This window comes from Corvus moneduloides, chromosome 13, assembly GCF_009650955.1.
Source record: "Corvus moneduloides isolate bCorMon1 chromosome 13, bCorMon1.pri, whole genome shotgun sequence".
NCBI lineage: Eukaryota > Metazoa > Chordata > Aves > Passeriformes > Corvidae > Corvus > Corvus moneduloides.
In genome coordinates, this window is record NC_045488.1 from 105,302 (window position 1) to 129,597 (window position 24,296).

Below are 24,296 nucleotides of genomic sequence, written 5' to 3' on the forward strand. Positions count from 1 at the left end.
TAGGCGGGTTTTCCCCAGCCAGAATTTTCAGAGTGAAGATGGAAAAGGTGCTGCAAAAATTTAATTTCACTGTAAGTAATAGAGAGCAAGATTGCACAGACATGTCAGTATATAGAAATAAATGCTTCCGAACAGTAGCTGCAAATTTGCATTAGCTGTCAGCAACAGGTTCTACATCCCAGTAGAAATACAAAACACAGGAGACAGTTGCTCTTTATTTTTAAGACATAAACAAATTATGTACTAAATCTTTAATTTAGGGGCGTGGGAGTGCTAAATTATATCATCCATCAAACTTTATAACTCATCATGATTTTGCATTTTCAATAAATATGCATCAGTGGTATACTAAGCATTCAGTTAGATAGTGGAGATTTATATGAGTTTGTAATCTGTAAGTCTTTTTACGAAAAATATTTACTGATAATATTGCAAAATAACTTAGTTACTGAGAAATTTTTATTAGTAGAGAAAAGATAAACCTTAATAGCTATTTATCTGAGCATATAGTGATAGAGCACCTCTGAAGCATTTATGCTAGTTTTGGTGACTGGTTTCTGTTTTTGTTTTATTCCAGTTTAAGTGTCTCTGCAAAAATCTGTGAGAAAACAGTTCTGAAACGGGTTTTGAAAGAGCTCTGGAAATTGGTCTTAAACAAAATAGAAAAACAAATTGTGCTTCCACCACTGACAGACCAAACCGTAAGTGTTCCAGCAGTAATTCTCAGTTGACGTGAAGAATTGTAATAATGTGCTTGTTCAGGTGCCAAGGGGTCTGGCACTATCCTCTTCTGTACCTTGACCACAAGGAATAATTCTTGGACTGCAAGCAGTCTGTTGCTCTCTGGTGTCTCAAAGTTGTGTACCCAGCTTGCTATTAGCTGGTGAGGAAGACTTTGCTCCTTCATTTACTGCCTGCCCCGACTCAGAGCATTTTTTATGAATGCAGTCATGTGAAAGAAGCTGGATCACTGGCTTTGAAGTGTGCTCTCATATAAGGAGTTTTAAATCTGATTTTTCTCAGCTTCACTGTGCACAATAACACAAAGAGTGTTCTTTGCCCTTCCCAGTTGCATCAGAAATTCAATCACTTCCATTTTTGTAGGTTTGATGCCAGGGGTGCCCCATCCCATCCTCCAGCCCTGCCTGCTGTGCCATTCCTTATCTTGAGGCAGCACTTGATTAATATCAGGAAGCTTAAGCCAGATATAGCTCTAAAGATTTGGGGTATTTTAATAGCAGACTTGACAGGAGGTCCTCTTTGGGCATAACTTCATTTACAGCCTGCCAAGAATAGAGAACGGAGCTGTACTTACAGAAAGTGGGGCTGCACAGGAGAGTCTTGTGGGGCATGGCCTGACACGAACTCTGGGGGCTGAGCTGAGGGCAACCATCTGATCCTGTCAAAGGATCAGCAGAGAGAGCCTGGCTTGGAGGCCTTTTGATAATTGCTTTTTTGCTTTTTTATTTGAGGGACTGGGATAACATAACTGTTAATTCTGCTTGTTTTCAATCTTGTTTAAAAGAAATTGACCATCTTGTGACAAGCTAATCGTGATGTTGCCACAGTGTGTCTTTGGCAGCTTTGCTGTTACACGTCCTGTGGTACCAGTTCTGCTGCTAAAAATCTGTTTGTCAGGGTCTGTAAGTTAAAGGCATATCACTATGCCTTTAAATCATATTATAATATATTAAAGAACATTGCTGAAAGAATATTGCATGGAAGAATATTGCTGGGCAGGCAGGAAAAAATCTAATAGAACATGTATAAGTGCTGCTAAGATAATAATGAAATTACCTGAGCTATTAAAAATTCTGGAGTAGAGCTGATCATAGCCAGAACTCCAGTCACTGAATTTGTTCATATTTACTCTCATGACCTTGTTAACTATGCATAAATAGAAACAACCTCTCTTTTAATAAGTTTCAAATTTATATTTCTGGGATCTTTAATTTGCTTTTCAAACTTTTTTGTGCAAATTTTATCTGCAAATACATAGGTAGCATTTGAATTGGGTAACTCTGTTTTCTGTCATGTGTTAGGAGCATTTATTAGCTTTATGCAGGATCAGTTGTTACACTGATTCATTGGACAACATGTTCAGAGGTGAGTTTTCCTAGTGGTAGCCTCTACCAGCCTAGTTTCTGGTAGGCATCGTGAACTATTTCCTGAGAGCAGCAGTTATGGACAAACATCTCACTGACACACACTGAGAATAATCACAGCCTTAGCTTTAAGTATTAAGCACAGAATGAGATAGCAGAAAGGAGAACACAAAACCACTCTCAGCAGAATGTGCAATATTTGTATCAGCTCTAGGATACTGGAGGGAATCTTGCTTCAGGCATTCAACTACTTGGCCTTTCACTTATGAGTGAAAATGTGTCTCCTGTGCGACTGAAACTTTTATTTAGCTTTGCAAAATGGTTACTTTGGCCAATGTTCTAGAAGAAAATAAGATTGTGTTGACATAAAAAGCAAACATGCTGTCCTGAGTCCATGTCCTTAACTTTCAATGTGATTACAGGGGCCCCAGATGATATTCAGTGCAGCCAAAGATCTTGGACAACTGTCAAAACTCAAGGTAATGGAGCCAGATGAAGCTGTGAATGGCTTGCGCTAACAAAAAGGGATGAAATATTAGTGACTGTAGGGCCAAACCTCATGCCTTATTCTTGTATAATATAGTGAGATTGAATATGGCAGTAACTACTCAGAGGTGAATCATCATTTTACAGTTTCATTAAAACCAAATCGTGAATAAAAAAGTCTGTGCTTATATGGTAACTGATCACTACATGGGTCAAGAAGCCATCATTCCCATATTGCACAACTAATCCTTATGAGCATGAAATATAAAAAAAAAAAAAAAAAAAAAGTATCTTTGCTTCTGTAACCAGTTCTGAAAAAGCCCTAAGGTGAGAATACCAGTAATTTTCTTTCTGTGGACTATTTATGTGCATTGAACTATAGAGTGTACATCTACAGTACAGTCTTCAGCACTTCAGTGCTGGCCTCCACTTGATGGGCAGCAGAGATGTTTGATACTGATGTCATTTGTTTGCCAGTCAATTAGGAAATGTGGTATTTGGGCCTCTATGACTAATTGTTCAGTTTGCTAGAGGAGTTAAAATATTACCTAAGGAAATCACTGACTTCTTATTTAGACAAAGATTTAGCAGCAGTGTAGTCACTCTAGGAATCTAATATGTTCTAATAGGAACCCCCCCTTTTTTTAAACATGGGGCATTAACAAACATCTTGTAAACTGACAGCTTTATTAATAAAATTAATTACTTCTAGATCATTTAGTATAATTATTTTAAGTTAAATTTTAACCTTTCCCCATCCCCCAAAACAGAGAAATAATACATCCTAGGAAAAGAAGTAATGCAAAAGAAGTAATATTAAACAGTGGATCTGGTTCTCTACAGTATGTTTTCAAGAAACGTCATGATTGCTCTAGGTTATAATTTGTTGTAAAAGCATTCTGAAGTTGAATTAATCCCTGTTAATCATAGTCCTTGGGGGACATTTGGCGGCTTTGTTTGTTTGTTTTTCCAAGAACAAATATTCACAATATTGTCTCTCTTTCAAAACCAACTGCAGTCTTCTCTTGCTTTGCAGGACCACGTGATCCGAGAGGAAGCCAAAAGCCTGACCCTGAGGCAGTGTGCAATAATGGATGTGGCACTAGTTACTATAAAGGTGCAGCTTTATGTGTCTCCACTCTATGCTGGAATACCCAAGAATGACTGGTTTTTAGATAAAAAACTGGAGACTTTCATACAGTCTTCATGGGTTTGGTTTCTGAAGTCAAAATAAGTCATTAAGGAATATTATTTAATTTGCTTATCAGTCTTTTTCACATTGGCCTGGATCATTACTTGGTGTAAATAACTTGAAAGCAATCAGTTTCTAGAATAACAGCATATTTTCCTGTCTGCTGAGAAGAGACAGCACATCAGGAATGTAAGGAGGCAGCTACTTAAGTATAAAATTGAGGATACAAGAGGAAATACTTGTGATCAAGTGTTCTGAAATAAAAGTCTCCAAGGCAAGCAAGAAGTAACAGAGAGGGCTCCCAATTGCCATTTTTTGTATTTGTAGTGGAATTGGCATTTCTTTCAGAAATAAAAATAATTTGGGATTGGTAATGTTGTGGAAACATAAATGGAATAAATTGTTGAAGTACTGTATGCTCCCAAAGTAAGCCATGTGAAGTCCTCAGTAAGGTATGTAAATCTAATTCTTTTCCTTTCAAGGCATTTGTTCTAAACATATAAAAGTTGGGAAAAATGTGACCTCTAACCTTGCCTAAATTTCCTAAATTGCTTAAACTCATACAGAAGAGGCATTGATAGATTTTGACCGTTTTGCTAAAAAAAGTCTAGAATTGGAGGAAAAAGATTAAATAGGGGAAGTCCTTTGTTTATTCAGAATCCTTATATCTGTGTGCTAAATTATAATTGTCAATTCATAAACTGAGCTTAAGAATGCTTTCTGAGAAATCTCTTTTCAATTTGTAAGGCAGTGATTGCCTGCTGTACTTAGCACTTGATATGACAAAATCATTTCTTTCCAAAATACTTAATAAATAACCTTGATCATGCAGAAATTGGGTAGAAAGTGAAAAAGGGCAAACTTGGGGAATTAAGAAAAAAAGATTGCTATGTTTATTTAGGAATGCAATTTTTAAAGTTTAATGATCAAAATCTGTAATTTTTTGGTAATGCTTAGTAAATGCAGTTTGTTTAAAAGCAAAACCATGGCTGCCCAAATAAGAATAGGAGAATGGTAAAAATGGCATATGGTGTGTGTTTAGAAATTGGGTAGCTGGTAAAGAAGGTAAAAGGATGGTGAAGAAGGGTTTTGCAGCAAGGAGTAGTTTTTTTTATTTTTCCTCTCATTTAATTCGCTAAGAGACAATTATAATTTAATAGTGGATGGTGTTATTAATCCTTTGAAGAATATAAAGTGAAGGAATAATTTTTGATCTTAAATATATATATATAGCATATCATCAGTCTGTGTATTATGTAATAGCAACTGTAGCAATTTCTGTATCTATTTAATATTTTTTAGCTTAATTTGCAATTTACAGTTAGGAGGAGTGGCTTTCTGGCCTCAGTTATCTGAAACTGAGTTCTCTGCTACCTCATTGTTTCTGGGCTGACATAATGTTCATTGATAATATTGTCCCAGTTTCCACTCTACATCCAGACTGCCTCTACAAAGAGATACCAGCACCCAAAGGGGCTTGTGTATTTGGCATTTGGCAGGTTTTGGTTGAGACTGCAGTGGCTTCAGCACTTATTTCCATATACTTAACATCTGCCCTTTTTATCTGTCAGTGTGACTTTCAAACCTCTTGTGTCACCTACAAACCTTGAAACCACTCAGAGAGGAGCAGGAGTAGCAGGTGAATTATTTTAAGGTTTCCGTCTCTAAGGAACAGGGTCATAACTGATCCAGCTGAATCTGTAAAACCCTGTTTACTCATTATTTTTCTTTGTTTGGTTCCATACAGTACTGATACATTCATATTGCTGGTTCTGCTTGCAAAATTTATCATTTATGGGCAAATGAAAAAAATGAAAAACTCAGGAAAACAAGGGTCAGGTGTCTTTGTTTCTTAATATGGCTGTTGGCTTTCATGGAGTTTTCAGCCAGTTGTAGCTGCTGCAGATGATATTTTATTGGGAGATACAACTTTAAAAAAATCACAGTAATTGTCACCAGTAGCAGGAAATACTAACAGATTTTGACGCTTGCTTATAAATTGATTATGATCCTTAGTGAAATCATGACTAAACCCTTAAGCAACTAAGATAAGAGTTTTGCTTGGAACATACAGTATGAAATAATTCACTTGGAAAGAAACATTTTATGTAAGTATCTAATGATGAGAAGATAGAGGTGATTTAGTCAGAACCTTTTAAACTGACACTGTCTCCATAGTATTAAAACAATACAAAAATTTTGCAACCTGATGACTTCAAACCCCGTGCTTTGCTCCTACAGATATTTTTTCCCTGTAACAGTCAGTAGCCAACAACACAGGAATGTAAATAATAGCTGTTATGAAACATTTGTGTTTCATCTCCTGCAAAATCTTGAGAACTGTAAGGTGAAATGTGTACACTAAATGCAAAGGGCTTGTGTGGACAATAGGTCTGAGCTGTCCAGATAAGCTTGGGAAGCAGCAGTCAGTGGATATGTCTAGATGGATGTGAATTGGAATGTGTATATTGCACCCATTCCTTTGGCAACACTCCAAAAAGGCAGGAGGAGTAGATTCTACTTACAATCCCCAACTCTCACTGTACAGACCAATATCGCATCTCATCAAGTAGTCACAGTGCTCCTGAAAAACATTGTTTGTTTTTACTAATTAGCCATTAGTGGGAAGTTTATTGATCTTGAGACCTAGAACTGTAGTGGAGGTTGCAAAATGCTTTGCAATGTGTCTGAACAAAATGAAGCTATGTAGCACACTTATCTTTTCATTGTAGCTAAAGTGTATTAATTCATCAAACACTGTCTTGTATAAAACTTCAGGAAAAATTCTTCATTGTGAGAGGAAAAAGGAAATAATCTGTCCCTTAGTTTTTCTGAAATTAGCTTTGGTATTGAAAATATGATACATTTATATATGCAGGGTTTTTTTAATATATATATTTTTTTAACCTAGTCAGCATGGTATCAAAGCAGTAAGCATATTTGTTTTTCCAAATCTAGCTGTGCCAGTAGAACAGTAGTTATCTTCTCACACTGCTACTGCAAAACTTCACACTCTGGAGTATTCTCTCTGAAAATTTTAACAAAATTCCCTTTTCCCTAAATATATTCTTTACCTGTGCTCATAAACCATGCCTTCATTTGAGAGGTGTTTGTGATGGGTTGGGTTTTTTTTGTTTGTTTCGATTAAAGAATTAAAACTGATTCCACTCTCTGAAACCTGAAAGAATAATGCAAATATTTGTCCAGTTTTGGCAAATGAGTACTTCAGATCATGAAGATCAAGATTAAAATTTTGTATATTGTTTTCTTCCGCTAAGGCTTAATTTTTTACCCTTGGAAAGAAGTTTTGTATTAGAGATTATGACAGTTACTTCAAGTGCTATAATAAATGTACACACTCCTGTTGCTACTTCTAAAACACTCATTTAAGAATTTTACTTGAAGTCGTGTGTCTGTAACTGAGGCCTTTCTCAGATAATTTGCCTCTATGAACAACCATATTTGTTTTTCATTTTAGCAATACTTCCATGCTGGAGGAAGTGGGCTGAAAAAGAATTTCCTGGAAAAGAGCCCAGACCTACAGTCCCTCAAATATGCTCTCAGCCTTTTACACACAAACTACTGACGCCTTGATAAGAAGTTTATAGCCACACAAACTTCTCAGAGTAAGTGATCTGTAAGGAACATAGAAATAAATCAAATCACATTTTAAATGTTCTGAATTACTGATTGCAGATTACATTCTCCACCCACTGTGGTATTTTAGAGTTCATTGACACAAATTTGCTCATGTGGTGTTATCTAATGCTGCTGCCAGTTGTTGGAGCTTATCTGAGGGCAGTTCATTTAGGGGCCTGTGACTTCCCAGGAAGAACAGTCCCCACGCTCTGGATGCACACTGAACACCAGGGTTATTTGTAGGAGCACTGCACACATTATATTCCAAGCTGTTTTCTTCGTTCTAGAAACTGAACATTTGTACATAATAGTAATCTTTACTAGATTTCTTTTGAATGTAATGAGCATTTGTAAAAATGACCTGCCTGCCACTTCATCTCTTTGGGAAAGAATACAATTTGCTGAGATAATGAATTACCCTGCTCCAGCTCATAAGAATCAGAAAGTTTTAATTGGACAATAAAGCTGGAAATAATTGCTTTTACTTCTGAAGTACAATATGTTACGGTATGAAAAGCATGAAACATGAGTTTTGCAGCTTGCCCCAAGATTATTTGCAAAGAATCATTTCCTAAGCTGTTTCCATATTGAAACTGCGGATCTCTGTTAATAACTCATATATTACAAATGAGAAAATCGCTATAAAACTCTAATATGTAGGGAATAGAGTCTTTTCTCCCCCTCTCAAAAAAAAAAAATTAACAATATGGATCCAGGCAGAAAAGTGTTACTTTTATGTGTATTTTGCTTTTCTTTAACATATACTTTCACTGTAACTTCAGGAGAAAAAAATTATCTAAGTTGTAGCCATAAATAGAGATCTTTTATAAATCCTGAACCACAAAACTGAATTTTCTGTGTTTCATCCTGATTTCAGCCTGAGGTCTGTGTTAATTTCTGTGCACACATTACCATGCCTATATTTGCACACCAGTATTGTCAGAAATGTAGCCACTGGGAATGAAACGTAAAGAAAAGTGACTCATAACTTTTCATTATCCTTTAATGCCTCATTTAAAAGAATTAAATCCTCATCTATTATGATCTCTAGTCTCACAGCTATAACTGTATCATTAGCTTTTAGTTAAAATGACCCTGTTTGCAAATCAGCAGTTTTCTCTGGAATATAATTAGATTGATATTTGCCCTAATTTTTTCACATTGCCAATCCATAATCAATAGACAGTTGGATGTAAGTATTGGATTGCTCAAAGCAATGAAAAAAGTATAGTTTAAATGTAAAGAAAGCATATATTGAATAATAACTATGACTGTAGATATAAGTGGGTGCTTGGTTTTCCTGTAATGACTGCAAGAATCAGAAAAAACGATCAGGCTTACTTTTAACCACAGGTTAAAATAGTTTCTCACTCACCATGACTAAGCTGCAGTTTTTCTAAGAAACTGAAGAGCAAAAATTTGTTTAATTGGTGTGCGAAGGGAGAGTTAACTTTACACACAAACAGAAAGCAGAAAGGTTGGACTTTATGAGCTTGGAGGTCTCTTCCAACTTTATTAATTCTCTGATTCTGTGGTAGGGGCTCTGTAAAAGTGTGTGTTATGGTCCTTGATAGTTCCTGTATTTGTGTTCATGCCAGGATCATGTTCAATAGGCATAACCAAATTATCCGAGAATATGATTTGCACCATTTCTAAAGAAGGATGACTGCTTGAACCAGAGTTTTGTTTCCCAGCCTTTGTGCCCACAAATTCCTAAAAATCTTGTCAACAAAGCAATTTGCATAAGATAATAGTAATAAAACCATTCCTAACTTTTAAAATGGTGCCTCAGGGAGTCATAGTTTTTCCTGTGGTGGTTTCACCACACTAAATACTTGAAAGCTCAATTCCTACTGCCTTTTTCAAATACATCGTGAGACTACATTGTTATAGACATATGCTTTAAAAGCAAATTATCACACAAACAGGAATAATAAAATTAACTGCTGTAAGCTTTTGCTGATGATTTTTTCTTTTCAAAGCACCACTATAGACTCTCAAGACTTTTTAAAACAGACAAGTGTTGGAATAAGTAAATGACAATGCTGAGCATAATCTCATAGTAACGTTTTCCGTAACTGCTTTTTTTTTTTATTTTTCGTTTTCTCCATATAATGATTTGTCATGGCTGAAATTCTTTTCCAACTCTAATGGTTCTATGCTGCTGAAAGTTGTAAATTTAATGCTCACTCAGGGTTGTGAACACAAATCTGTAACCACACTATGAAAATTAAGGATAAAAGAAAAATGTGTTCTAATAAATGATTTTGACACAGACAGTACAGGTTCCAGATTAGCTTTCTCAGTGACATAGCTTAAGTTCTGTCATCTTCTGGCATATTTTATACCTGCCTTTCTGCCTAGCAGAGGAGGAGGGAGAGGTTTCTCTTCAACTGTTATTCCAGATCTGCCACACACTTTCAACGTGTTTGTTTGGAAATTAAATCCTGTGGAAACTCCGATTGTTACCTGTTTTAACATTGGTATCAATAGGATAGTAAGGGGAGATATAATCTATGATTGTCCCTTGGTATAAACATTTCTAGAAAAATGAGCAAAGCCTGCTAAGCACTTGTCCTTTTTTAAACCCAGCCCACAAATGTAAAACATGCAGAGCAGCATTCTCTTTTGCAAATAAATTATCAGTGTTGTTTGATGAGAAAACTTTTATAATAACACATAGAATGATTTATAAAATGGTAATAAAATTTAGTTCCACCTATCTGACCTTCACACATATAATATTACCCAGAAGGGATTCAGCTGATTCTGCAGTGCCTGTTGCAAGCACATTCTTCTGGATCAGTTTTCTTACTCAACCATACACAAGTGCTATCCCTGCCACGAGTGATAGCATGGCCCCTTCCATGGAGCAGGTCACTTCTGTAGTCTCTGAAAAGGACATTGCTATAGACCTAAAGGATTTTGCAAAACCTGAAGGCAGTTTAGGGAGGAGAATTGCATTCCAGAGCCTGAGTGAGCAGTATTGAACACTCTAGGTGGTCATTGATACCCCTTCAAAGAGCATGTAAAGTACAGCGAGATGAGAATCGTGTACCATCAGTTCACCATTACCAAGCAAATCACCTGAGGTTCAGATCTCAGATTGATTTTGTTTACTCTAAACTTCTGCCAGTTGGAAATTGTCACTCTATTTGTGCACTAATAATAGTAATAAACATTAGCTCAAGCTGTAAAAGTGGGTGGGTTTTTTCCTCTAAATTCAGCTAGAGGATAACATTCTTGCATACATAATTCAATTTTGTTTTCAAAATCTTCTGTAACCAAACCAAACAATTCTTTTTGCACCCTCCACTTGTGCCAAGCATGAATCAGTTGTAAAATAGGAGCACAGTGCCAAGCCTGACCTGTAAAACCTGGCTCAGTTGGGGGTTCAGTGCTGTAGGGCTGGAAGACCCATGGCTGGTTAACAGCTGGAAGGCAGCCAGCCCAGAATTTCAGGGAAAGCTCCAAGGCTTCTGCAAAAGACCATAGATTCTGTACATTGATACTAGCTCTAGACAAAATGGACAAATTTCAGGTCAGACAGGACAAGATAATTTTAACCAAACGAGCTAAATTCAACCACATTTTCACAATCAAGACAAAACTCTCAAAGCCAAAGGACAAACTCTTACTATACTTCTGTTGGTCTATTGCATGAACTTTCCTACTCTGTGGTACATTTGACTTACCCTTACTCAGTGCTGAGACCAGTACTGGTAAAGCTTCTCTAAAGTCACTCCTAAAAAAAAGACAGAAGCAGTCACCCTTTTATTAAGTTGCACCTTCACTTCTTAAACTACTTAATGTATATCAAAATTAAAAGGCTGTGATTTAGTTTAGCAAATGCCTTAAATCTTCAGTAATTTCATAAACTATAGCCAGTGCTGTGAATATTTACATTTGTTTAGCATCAACACTTAACAACATTTGAACAAATATTATTTTAGTTTTAGCAAATTACATAAAAAGACAGCATCTCAAACAGTTTCCTGAATTAGCTCTCATTTATTACCACTAATTTCTCCAAACTAAACACCACTCTTGCATCTAAAATGGTTTGTTTATTGGACATGGAGAAATATTTTTTCTTACAAATTACAGCAGCTCCAGTTTATAAACATCATTAGAGAATGGTGCTGTTGTTGTAAGGTATACAACAGTAATACATAATAGCAGGACTCTGAAATCATTTTTAGCTTGACTTAAAATAGTTTGTATTAGCTAAGCAGAAAAATCAATACTCATCTCACAACACATAGACTGCAAACCCTACCTCTGTGTTTACAAGGCTGCAGAAAATGCTTTGCTTCAGCTGGTCTGAATCAGATTTCTTCATTCTTATGCCAGACAATTGAAAGCTAAAAAGGGACGATGCACCTGAAAACAAGAAGATACAATACTCATTCTCATTAGGTAAATATGCTTATCTCTAACAGTAACTCCATCCTTGTCTTGTGAGGTCACCAATACAGGGAACGAAGTTACACAATCAAAAATGAAGACAAGTTCTTTTCAACTTCCAAGCCAAAATTCAGTTCTGTGTTCCTTTGCAATCTGGAGTTGTACAAAGCAAAGCAGAACCTCGATGGTTCATAAATATATGGAATGACATTAAAACAATAATCTGATATTAACTATAATTTAGGCAAGCAGATAGATGACATCAGACTACAGAAAATAAAAATTGCTTAAATTGTTTAGCAGCTGTTATAGGTGAAAAAGAAAGACCTTTTCATCTTTTGCTTGTCAAAACCATTGTATTATTAACTGTCATATTTTGAAAGCTATACCTGTAGTCTGTCGTGAAATTTAAGTCCTACAGAGCATTTCCAGTTCTCTCATAACCCATACTTCAGACAGAATTTAAATCAAGAAATAATCCCTGCTTCATCCACTGTAGTTTCAAATTGAGGTCAGAATCATGTGTTACACAACCTTATTTCATGAAAGAAAAAGCCAGACCTGCATTGCAAGCTGCAGAAATCAGCACACTATTGCAAGCAACAAACAGGACAGATAAGAAAAAAAAGTGAAGAAACTTGCAGAATTACAACGAATAAAAGTATTCCAGCATATGCTGATAGCAAAGTAAATGCATTCAGAATAGTGGCAGAAAAATAGATAAAACCAGACTGCTGGTAAGCAGGTCTTTACAAAATATTCACTTAAAAGACTGCCACATTAGAAAATTTCTGGTTGGTCCTTAAATGAAACAGTAAAGCACCTAAATTAGAAACAAGTTGTGTATCAGTTTCCTGTAAGTCTCAAGAAAATAAACACAAGCTACCAGGTGGCCATCAGTTATATGACATCAGTTTTTAAAAAATTACTTCCTACTAGAAGCAGAGCATTCAATACATACAGAAACCTCTTGAGAGGCATGTGTGTTGTCTGGGTAAAACGCTGTATAGAATACATGCATATATATAAATATATACATACATACACACCCACAGAGGGATAGATGATGCCAGTTGGATACATAAATCCCAGATCAAAGCTGGCTCATTCCTGGTTTCTGCCCTACATGGACAGAGCAGCAGATGCAGCTCTGGGGGGTCCCAAGAAGCTGTGCAATTGCAGCCCTGGCTGTGTGGAGCACAGCTTTCCCCAGGAGAGATGAAGGGAAAGGCCTGAGCTGGGGATTCCACTCCAGCACTCAAACCTGTACTTCCTACTCACACCACAACATTCTCCTTTCATATTATGCTCTCTGAGTGCCTCATAATCACTGCCTGATGCCAAAAAAATTCCAATAGGAGAGAATGTACTTTGATAGTGTGGCTTTGTACAATTGTGGAGAGGCTTAGAGATGTTGCTGAATCTCCTGTCAGCCTTAACTCCATCATAACAAGTGATCCTTTAGACAAATCATTTACATTTGCTAATCAAATACAAACCTAAATCTTTTCAATCTTTTTATGACAGCATGGTGAATAAATGGTTGCTGAAGTCAGCCTTCAAGTATTGAACTTGGTTCTCAGAATCCCCCAAAACAAATAATTATCAACCATTTGTATAGCAACTTCTTGAAGCAAAGCACATGTTGCAGTTAGTGTGGTTATCATGATAAAATTGGTTTTCTCTGCTGCCTTGTTTTTCTCTAACACAGAGATCATCTAGCTTGCTCCATCCATCTCCTAATAATTCAGCTTTAACTTGTACTCTTTGGACTAAATGAAAATATTCAGAAATGCACTGAAGGTTTTCCTGCAACTCAGTCTCAGAGTCCTGTGAAAAATAACTTGATGAGTCATCCTGATACTTTATCTCCTAATAAATTAGCAGCTCAACACCAGACCAATATGTATTTTATTGATATCATCAATCAAAAGATGACACGTGCTTGTCTGGATTAAAGTGCTGATTTCATAGCTTGTGTAATTCCTACAGCATTGGAAACTGTGAAAGCTTGAATACTTTTCAACTTTTTCATTCTTATGTCCTATTTAAAAAATAAGGTCAAAGCATAGGTGCAGTATTTAGATGAACAGCTTTATGCTGAAAAAGCCATTGAGGCAAATGGGATAGGTTAGGCTTACCACAGGCAACAGTGCCAGGTCAGCTGGTCTCATGGCCAGGCTCCCAGTGCTCAGTGAGCTTTCTAAGTCTTGGGTAATAAAATCACATAATGCATGATTATTAGTTTGCAGGTAGTTGTTTTTCTTCTGAACTGGATTTCTAATCCTCAAAGAGGTGAAGAAGATCTTGAAATCCTCAACCCTTAGAGACAGAGTTTAAAAAAACCAAAATAGAAACATATGTAAACCTCCCCAGGTTTAGAAACTTTTGATACGTTCATACAAAGTTTGAGAGTCTTGCTTGTTGTCTTCGGCTACTTTGGGGCAAAAATACTGCAGGTCACCACATTCTGAAATTTTATGCTAGCTCATTTTCTGTGAATCCCGTTTATGTCTGCAGGGCTCTTTATTCATGCAAACATAGAAGTTAGTTTCCACAGTCCTCCTCATTTGAAAACTTTTTGCTGCTAAAAGATCAAGCAAGACAAATGAATCCTTCTACAGTAACGTACTTTTGTTCACAATCACAGACTGATTCAGCAGGAGTCTCTTGCATTTAGCAGGAGTATTATCCTAGAAAATACAGGGAGTTACTGTTTTGGTTTTACAAAATATACATGACTCATTTTTATATTTGCATGTTCTGCTATTTTCTCTATCAGAGTGCACAAGTTCACCTTTTCCAAAGGTACCTACTAAGGAATAGAAGGCAAGGGAATTTCTCTGTGCACATGCAGCAAGTATGACTAAGAAACTGTCATGACTAAGAAACATTTGACTTGGTCCAAAATGTCTGTCTTCTGTCAAAATCATTAGTGTTAAAACAGCTATCACATTGATGACATTGCAGGTGCTAAATAAGGAGGAATAAAAGCCTAACTCAAGGCCTTACTGGTCACTGAGGAGTGAGCATCTTTGGCCAGAGGAGATCCTTTTTCTCCTTTACAGTTTATTTACTGCGAATGAATGACTGCACTTTAAATGCATGTGATCACTTTAAGACCCACCAGTAAGAGGATGCTGTATTTTGAATCATATGAATATGCCAACAAATAAAATGTAAAGCAGATATTAGAAAGCAAGGAGTAATAATTAAACATCCATAAAGTTTTCAAACATAAGGCAGAATCATTTATAAGTTTGTTAGTCTTCGAATTAGTTATATTACAGTATTAAAGAAAGAAAAGTGCAATCATCCTCTGCTGTGCACAGAGAGATATTTATTGTCAGCTAAATTGGCTTATTAAATGCAGTAGGATAAATAGACCTTTCTATAGTCGATCAGAATCACTAATTCCTGCTGTGACTGTACAAGAACTGGTAGCAAAAAAGAAAACAAAACAGCAGAAATAGACAGATGAGAGACTTTAAAATGAAGTACCATAGTTACTGAATGTCAACAAGAGATGCTGTAAGCAAATACCAAATGTCCTGGAATTGTATCTCTAGTTTGCTCAGCAGGTCAGGAAGAGAAATAGGGTTGTGTGATTACTAAAAGAAACCAAGTTTATATTCTAGACTCCACTAGAAATGATCTCTGCTGGCTGAGATGTTCTGCAAAGGAGGGCTTCTCAGCAATACTGAATGTAAGGGTCATTTCAATGTCAGCTGCTTTTAGTATAAAACTGGGTGATGTTGTGCACAAATTTCTTTATAACCATATCAAGCTGTACTGTACATACAAGGCCTATCCCACTATATATTTGCAGTACTGCTTGGAGCACTGTTGTAAATTATGGACTACTAGGAAAAGGAAAGAGATACCAATCAGGAGACCTTTGCAAGAATATATTTTGTATGAGTTAATAAAACAGTTGAAGAAACGGAAGTCTAACCCTTACAGATTCATAGATTTTTGTCTTGGTGAAATCCTACCTGTCGTTATTAGAGGTTAACACAGCACACTTCACTATTACCATCACCCACCAGCTGCTCTCAAGGATATCTAATGAAAATGCTAATTGTCTTCTTTTAAAACATTCCCAGGGTTTTGGTTTGGGGATTTTTTTAAGCTGGAGGCTAAAACAAGTAACTGATACTGGCTGATATTTTCAGTGATATTCAGGATCAGTTTACCTCATCTTCCACTGTAGTCAGGGGTAAATTATTATTAACTGTGATTGGGAGAGAGTTCAAAAACTTCTCATTCTCTCTCTCAGTATATTCAGCTTTTGTCCCTAAGATTTAGGTGTTGCAAGTTCCTGGTTCCCTTCTCCTGGTTCTCACCTTTTGGCTTAGCATTGAAAGCTTTTTAATCAGAACAGAGTTACAGTATGTTCAGCTCAAACTTCAGAGCTGAAGGAAGGCTATAGACTGAATCAAAAGCCTCATTCATAGAGGTTATCACCACAAAATGTACCTGTGCTGAGGTTGAATTCCATGCATTATGGAACAGCTTGAAAACGTAGGATTTCAAAAAATTAAAGAATGAGACAGATTAATGCTCTAGGACCTCCAGTCTCTACTCTTTCATTTACTTTACAGTATCACAAAGCCAGTGAGAATACTCTATATATAAAAATACATTATATTTAGTATTTGAATTCTATCCTGGGCAAGCTTTTTTCTGAATTATAGGCATTGCCTGCATTTAATATAAGGAATATGAGGGAGGGCTTTTCACACAAGTCAGCACCCTGGGTTAAATATAACTCCATTAAAAACCTGCCTACTCACTGATACATGGCCTAATGACATTGTGCGTGCAAGAGAAAAGAAAACCAGCTTTATGACCTTGACCAAATGAGAATTTCCTTTCTCTTCTCAAGTAAAAGCAAATTTTACTATAGTCAGAGAATTCTTCAGTCTATGCTTCTAAATAAAACCATTCTATTTTTCTTGCTATTTAGCTTTTCTAGTCCATTTGATTCCTTCCTTTTTATACAAATTCTTTTAAAAAGTATGTATTCTTTTTTGTGAGCAAGACATAAAATGATTCACCAACTTAGAGCTTCCATATAGTACAGCTTTAAGTAATTATCCAAATACAAGAAAATTAATTTCTGCCACTGAAACTAAACCTCTTGTCATTAAAAAGCTGATGTCTAGTAAGTTGCTTATTTACATGTCAGTAGTGGCCCAAACCCTCTGACTGATACTGAAATATATCTAACAGCAAAATTTGTACAGGTACCCTGCAATTCAGAAGTAACAGCTGTAATACAGTAAGGTATTGACACTGTGCATTTTTGCTAAAACACTACTGACTATGTTTCAAAAGTAGGTTCACAACAGTTCTAAGCCAAACTCACCTGAAAGCTTGGAAATGCAGAATAATATTCAAGGGTTCTGAGCATGTTAAATGATCACTGAATCTCCACATTTTGATGTATCAGGTAAAAAAGGGCTTGTTCTCTGAAGCAGTAACACTTGGGGTAAGAGTATTTAATTGACTTTGCAATGTTCATCCCATGTAGAGAACATAATTACAGATCAGGCCAAAACAACGAATAAACATCACTGCAGAACTCATTTCTGGAAAGCCACTGGTGAGGAAATCCAGGAAAGAAAAAGACTATGCATGATAACAGAAAAAATATTGTGGGTATAAACTAATTTCAGGGGGGAAATCACTTTCCCCATTATTATTATGCACAAGACACCCCTCCCTCTTCTCTGTAACCCTTCCTTAATTCCTGTGCGAACTGTTGGAAAAATTCTAAAGGAATGTTTGCTTCTCCTCACATATGGAGGGATGGGGAACCAGTCAATGAGGAATTTCGGTATAAATTTCTCTGCTACCCACAGAAATAGCAGCCAGCTATAAAGGGGTAGCAATTTACTTTAGTATGTGGTTCACAGAGATTACACTGTGGGGACCAAGTGCGGTTCACAGAATTCAACTTTCACGGTCATTCAAAGAACAAGTAAACATACTCAATTTTGTTTATGTTGTGCTGTTATAATCTGATATATTGAGGAACTTTTCAAGACATACAGAGTCCTTTTAAAGAATCATTCGGTGCAAATTGACTTATAACCTCCTCTGGTGCTCAAAAGCAAAACTTTAAAAATTAAGTTCCTGGTTCCTCTGCCATGCTTTCAGCCTTCTCCTTTTTTCTTTAAACCCCTCTCTGTGTTAATGCAAAACTTCAGTAGTTTGTTGAGACAAAACCCTCAGCAAAGGATTCATCTATAATGACACAGAAGTAACTTTCCAAATGCACGCTCAGCAGTAAGGTTTTTGGGGTGTACATGCAAACAAATTACAAAACCACCAACTTCTGCATTTCAAGATACAAACACACCTAAGGACAACCAGAACAGAAAGTTCCAGGTGAACAGGATTTTTTATTTCACTGAGGCACTTTCCATAGATATTTGCAGTTGCCCAGAACTTTTGTGGCAAAATCATTTATGAATCTGTAACTGATTCCCACTTTAATGTGAAACATTTCAGAAATTTCTAAGTGTTTCTGACAGAAAATACCACTCACCTTTCACTGTCTATTTCTCTTGATGCATCAAGAAGCCAGGTGTGCTAACCAATAATTCTTGTTTCAGGTCAAACTGCTACTAATTCAGTGGGTGAGATATCTGTACAGGTGGATGTCTCTACCCATCCTGGAACTGGTGAGCATAAAGTCACTGTGAAAGGTAAGTTTCAGACAGTCAACTTTAAAAAGAAAGCAATGACAAAGACCAAACCTCCAAGTACACCCTAAGTCAAACATACCAATAATAAAGCAACAGTTGTTAAGTATTATAGTACTTGTGAAACTATCAGTACACTTCAGGTGATTAGGTGATTTTTCCTTGCTCAACAACAGCAGAAGTTCAGATTATGCAGGCAAGTACTGCCTATGCTTCTCTGTGTAGGTAATGCAAAGTTATTATATTAAGTTATGGAGCTGTAAATTAAAATGTGTCAAATTTTACTTCTCAATTGCTTGTACATAATTCAACCTGTAAAAAACTACAGCAAAGCTGGGTGGTGAATGACACCACCAAGTCTTAAGAAGTTGCATTTATAACAAAATGCCTTTGTTCTGCACAGCCTGAATTTCAGAAAGAAACACAGGATCATTCAGATTTTTTTAATTACAGTGAAGATAGCAGGCAAAAAGAACCTGTAATTGTAAATGAATTGTAAAATATATGTCTATATTTGATACTTTTGAACCTAAAAGTAGTCAGACATCTTTACTTGGCAGGGAAGGGGTAAAGCTCCTCCGAGGCTTGCCGGGTATTGAGATCCTATAGGAAAGCTCTCAGGTCACCTTTCACTGGCTATAAAAAAAATCATACAGGTTAATTAATTGGAACTCTTGCAATGGAATTTAACTTCAGTTCTTTTATCTCTTTACAGTTGTAGCAATTAATAACCTAAACTGGCAAACAACAGCTATGTTCCGTCCCCTTCGTGGAAGTTTGCATACTGGGTCCTAAACTAAGTGACAAGAAAGAAAGCATGGAACCAAGACAAAGAGCAACACCTGGTCACCAAATACAATGAAACTTTCCAGTTGTAAGTCTTTTATGTCTGGGAATTGCATACTTTTTGAAAATTTTCTTAAAATACTTTTGCCATTAAACCATTAATAGCAACAACAAAAAAACATCGTAAGGCTATACATAGATATAGACACTATTTCAAAATTATTTACTAATTTTTATCTTTGTTGTATATGAAGATGAATGGCAGTCACCAAGCTTTCAGTCCTACAAACCTGGTTAAAATGTACAATTCATTTCCCTACAGAGAAGTAACAATTTATATCCCTAGGAATCTTTTGGCCTAGGTAGCTTTTTGGACTGAAGCATTAATTATTATTTCTAGATATCTAGGCCTTCATGACTGTAGAGATATCTAAATGTGTAAAGGGTTGTGCATGTGTTAATGTTATTGTTTATCTAATGCTATTATCATTTAATCCTTAAATCAGTAAGAAATTTCCATTTAACCTGGAGTTTTAAATTTAGTGCTTCTCTGCTCTTTTCTGAGATCATTTTTTTTTCCTCCCCTTACCCTCCAACCCTGACTGGAAATGAGTTCACTGTCTCTGTCTTACCACAAAGCTCCTTTTGATGCCTGCTGCCAAGGGTTTTCTGTATTTTTTGAAGCTGATTTAAAGTCATGGTGCTGACAGCTGGGGAACTAGCTGAACATTTTAAGTACTTTCTAGGGAAAGGTAACTGCCTGTTTCTGCTATTGAGGGAAATCTCTTTCTGTTCGGGCTGCTGAGAACAGAGACCCCATCACCAGTACATCTGAAGGGTTACTTGTGTAGAAAGTTTAAAATTAGCTATTGTGTTGCAACAAAATGGAACTACAAAACTTCAACTACCACTCTCGCTTTAATTTTTCCAAGATTTCTAGAGTGAATTAATTCCTTGGGGGAACTAAACTGAACTCCTTGTTCTAAATTCATATTGTTAATCCACACAGCCTACTGAGTAACGAAGATAAGCCAGGAGCCTACGAACTTCACCTGTCAGTGAAGGATTACTGCTTTGCCCGTGAAGATCGCATTGTCGGCATGACAGTGATCCAGCTGCAGGGCATCGTCGACAGAGGCAGCTGTGCGTCCTGGTACCCCCTGCTGAGGAACATCTCCCTAGATGAGACTGGCTTAACAATCCTTAGAATACTTTCTCAGAGGAATAATGACGAAGTTGCTAAAGAATTTGTAAGACTTAAAACAGAAACAAGATCTGCTGAAGAAATGGCCTAAAATACCCAAGTAATGCAAGATTGTCACCGCCAAGAACATAAATACAATGCTGTTGTCTGACTAGTGCATGCATGTGCAAATCTGTGGGAATGTTTAACTAACTGTGTTTTCAGTGTTTGCCAGTACTTATGTACTACATTTGCAAGGTATGTCAAGGAGCTGTATATCTTTTATACATATTTTGGTCTTTGTTAAAGTAATTGTTCCAATGAAGTGCCAAAACTAAGATTAAGAGTAAATGTTTCATCATATCTTTTTAAACGTTGATTTCACCTCATCACAATTCCATTATTTTTTAACATTTATTAGTAAATAAGTAGCTTTTTTAATTGATTATAGGTCTGTTAAACTGTGTTGCTTATTCTAAATTAAGTTACATCCCTTACTCCTGTTTTAAAAATGACGTGTACTTAGTTTTCTTTAAACTCTCATGTTATGCAAGCCTCATTTTAGGTGTCTTACTGATGACTTTTTCTATCATTACTACAGATGCAGTTACTTATAGAAAGTGTTTGTAATTTTATAATTACCAATATAAAGTAATGATTTTTGCATAAAAATCTGAAAAAGGATGGGAATATTTTATGCTAATCTCTTTTTCCAACCTTTCATAAATATCACTGTGAAGAAATGCTGTTAAAGCAGGTTCTCAAGAAGCTGTGCTTATCAGAGTTTGTTACTGATGTTCGATATCTCGAGATAACTTTGTTCTTCAAAACTGCCATGGTAATATCATATTTGTATTAAAAGAGTAAGTCAGTATCTGTAGAAACAGGCTGCTGTACAGTACACTATACGTGCTTTTAAAAAGTGATTTTTTTAAATGATATAGTACTGTACAAGGGGTAGTAGTTTGGAATATGTCATGCCGGTTTGTGGTTTGTTTCTATAAATTGTTTGTGAGAAGAAAAGATGCTGTTAGCATTTTCACTCAGAGTTATTAATGTTGCTTTACATACTTAGCTGTAACATCAGTTAAGTGCTTTATTTCTTTAATTTTTTTTAGAAAAGTTCAACAGTTTGTACTTATGCAACATTACTATGTATTGCACTAAAGCAAACTCTGTGTCCTGTAAATACATTTAGTGAGGAATTGTAAAATAAAGTATGCAGAAACTGCTTTCTAGTTTTGCCATTTGATATTATTTATGTAACTATTGGTTTTATGTGCATATGAAGCCCGTGGAGTGGGCTTACTATATAGCTTTATAATATATTAAAGTATGATTTACCCTGTCTGGCATTTGGCTGTTCTATAGGTGTAAGATTTGATATGTCAGTGTCCTAAAAAATATAATAAATTAGGTAGATGTACATATATACGCACACATATAAATTGTAGAATATTGTCTAATGCTAAACACATTTGTCATTGCTTTTGGTCACAAGTGTTTCTCAATACACAGGTTGGAGTTTTCAGCTTTGCTTAGGGAAAAAATAACTAAGGGAAGGGAGGACGTGTAGTTTGTACATCGATGTCAGCCTTCTAAAAATGTAACAGAAGACTCCATGCAGGTAAACCAGATTGTTTCCAGGATATCCTTTTAGATGAGATTTTAAGATCTTTGAACATCCTCAAATTTCTTCCTTGAATACTAAAAAGTAGATCTGTCATAAGTATGTGTAGACATTTAGGGAAGTTCTGCAGAGCCTTTAGAGAGTTAAGAGCACTCCCCTAGGATCATAGATTCCAAATTGTATTTCTGGTAAGCTATAGCCCAAAGTGTCAACAGCAGACACAGACTCAATTTCAAGTAAAAACTGAGAATAATCAAGAGATGAGGTGGTTCCTGCTACAGAACACTGTTGTGGACAAGATGCAAAAGGAATTCCTCAAATGTATCATTTTTGGCTCTGTGAATTAAACCAGAAAGGCTGGAATAAACAGCTTCTGGTATTTTTACCTGGAGCACTTTCATCATATTTTTCTGTGGCTGTTTATTCTACTGTAAAATGGCACATATTTTAGTGCATAATGTCATCACCACCCACTTAACTTTATCCCTGAGATTTGGGATAAAGGAGTAACAACTGAATCAGTCAAGGCAGTCAATTACTGCTTGTAGTGGTCTCCCTCAGCTGCACGCACCAGAAGTAATCAGGCAAGCTGGTAAAAGCATCCCTTATAATCCACAACTTTACACAGTACAGTTTAATGTTTCACTGTTTTTAACAGAGAAATACTTTATATATCAGAATTTGTCATGTGGAAGATAAGAGGAAAATGTGCTAACTACACCAAAGGACTGTTTTAAACATTGTTATGGATCAAAATACAAGTATATGCAATTGTGTAGCACAAGCAGTTGGACCTCACACATTTCACACAGTCAAAATGATTGATATGGAAGAGTTTTCAGTGCTGTTTTAAAGGCTGTTATAATCTCTTTTAGGGAAGTAAATATCCCATTTAAAAAATACAACTCATGAGAATTTTCTTAATTCAACTGAGCTAACCTAAGTGAAGTGACAGCTGTTCCTGCAGTTTCCCTTCTCAGTGACAACCGATGTAATCAAAACTCTTAATTGGAATTCCTTTTGTATTGGTTCGTTAAGATAGCAAATATACACATATGCACTTAGGGAAATAAAGGAGAAAAAAGACAGCAGGGAACAGCAAGATTATTTTGAGAACAAATTTTCCATTCTCCAAGGAACAATGACTACATGGAAACCATTTGATGTGCACCTGAAAAGAGCAAATGCATTTAGAGAAGTCTGTCATATGACAGCTCTTCAAGTCAACCTGTATACTCAGAACTGACAGTTTTACATAAAACTGTTCAATAAAGACGGAGAAAAATATTTTTGCCCTTTTTATTTTGTTTTCTAGGATGAAAATGTAAGAGCCAAATATAGAAACTGAATTAAATTTTTCTCAAAGCATTTTGTAGCTAATATCTGATAAAAGAAGGGAATTAGTAATGTGTGAATTAAAGACATATAAGAAGCTAAAACTAGCAGCCATTCTGAAAATCTCAAAACAACTTATCTCAAATAATTTTTTTTATAATGCCATGTGAGATGACACCTGAATTAAGAACACAGCACTGGAAGTCGCCTTTCCTTTGCATATGAACATTGAACCCAGGAAACTGCTGAAATACCAAAGGAAACATCTATTAGATGGAACTGGATGTGCGTAGTTCTTCGTATCCTTTATGTCTTCTGGAGACCTAAATTTGCGTCAAAATAATCAATTCCCAGCTGTTGGGCCATCACCAGGATGTTCAACCAGTCCCAGCAGCAAAATATGAAACATTTTTCAAATTATTTTTTCTCTGCCCTGGAAGAATCAAGGAGCTTTGGCTTGGGTAGACACAACTCTAGTGATTTACTTGAGAAGCTTATACAACAGAAGTAATAATAAACCAATAATTTCCATCTGTTTTTCTCAATCTGTTTTACTAGTTTTCACTGAGATTCTCATGCTAGTGACTGTAGAAATCAAATTTGTAGGCAAATACTGAAAGCAGAATAATAATTTACCTTTACAGTATTAGTGTGAATTTAATACACATTTCTCACAAATCCCTTGAAATCTAAAGACCTGAACAAATATGGGGAGAATATTAAGTTATTGTATTAAATTCAGCAAGCAGACATAAAATTAACATAAATCGATTCAATGTTATTTGTAAAATACAGCTGGACAAGTGTTAGAAAACATTCT

At 36.0% G+C, this 24,296-nt stretch overlaps 2 protein-coding genes and 1 long non-coding RNA gene across 6 annotated transcripts in view; 1 reads left to right on the plus strand and 2 right to left on the minus strand.

Annotated features, from left to right (window-relative positions):
- Window positions 1-18,464, minus strand: part of LOC116450701 — a 32,957-nt gene extending 14,493 nt beyond the window's left edge. The window contains exons 1-3 of one of the 2 annotated variants that reach the window (XR_004242919.1): window positions 18,386-18,464; window positions 11,702-11,805; window positions 11,118-11,167 (exon numbers count right to left, since the gene is read on the minus strand). This is a non-coding gene — a long non-coding RNA (uncharacterized LOC116450701). Of the gene's footprint in view, window positions 1-11,117; window positions 11,168-11,701; window positions 11,806-12,218; window positions 12,274-18,385 lie in introns of those variants that run through there. The other variant, XR_004242920.1, reaches the window with a different exon arrangement.
- LOC116450695 (protein unc-13 homolog C-like) overlaps window positions 1-21,745 on the plus strand; it is a 35,693-nt gene extending 13,948 nt beyond the window's left edge. For both annotated transcript variants that reach the window (XM_032123420.1, XM_032123421.1), the window contains 7 exons: window positions 578-701; window positions 2,528-2,584; window positions 3,628-3,708; window positions 7,262-7,409; window positions 18,453-18,545; window positions 19,258-19,416; window positions 20,338-21,745. In XM_032123420.1, coding sequence (XP_031979311.1) covers window positions 578-701; window positions 2,528-2,584; window positions 3,628-3,708; window positions 7,262-7,369 — 370 coding nt within the window. In that variant the 3' untranslated portion in view covers window positions 7,370-7,409; window positions 18,453-18,545; window positions 19,258-19,416; window positions 20,338-21,745. The remainder of the gene's footprint in view (window positions 1-577; window positions 702-2,527; window positions 2,585-3,627; window positions 3,709-7,261; window positions 7,410-18,452; window positions 18,546-19,257; window positions 19,417-20,337) is intronic.
- Window positions 1-24,296, minus strand: part of UNC13C (unc-13 homolog C) — a 405,035-nt gene that overhangs the window by 100,375 nt on the left and 280,364 nt on the right. The gene's annotated exons all lie outside the window — the stretch shown is intronic.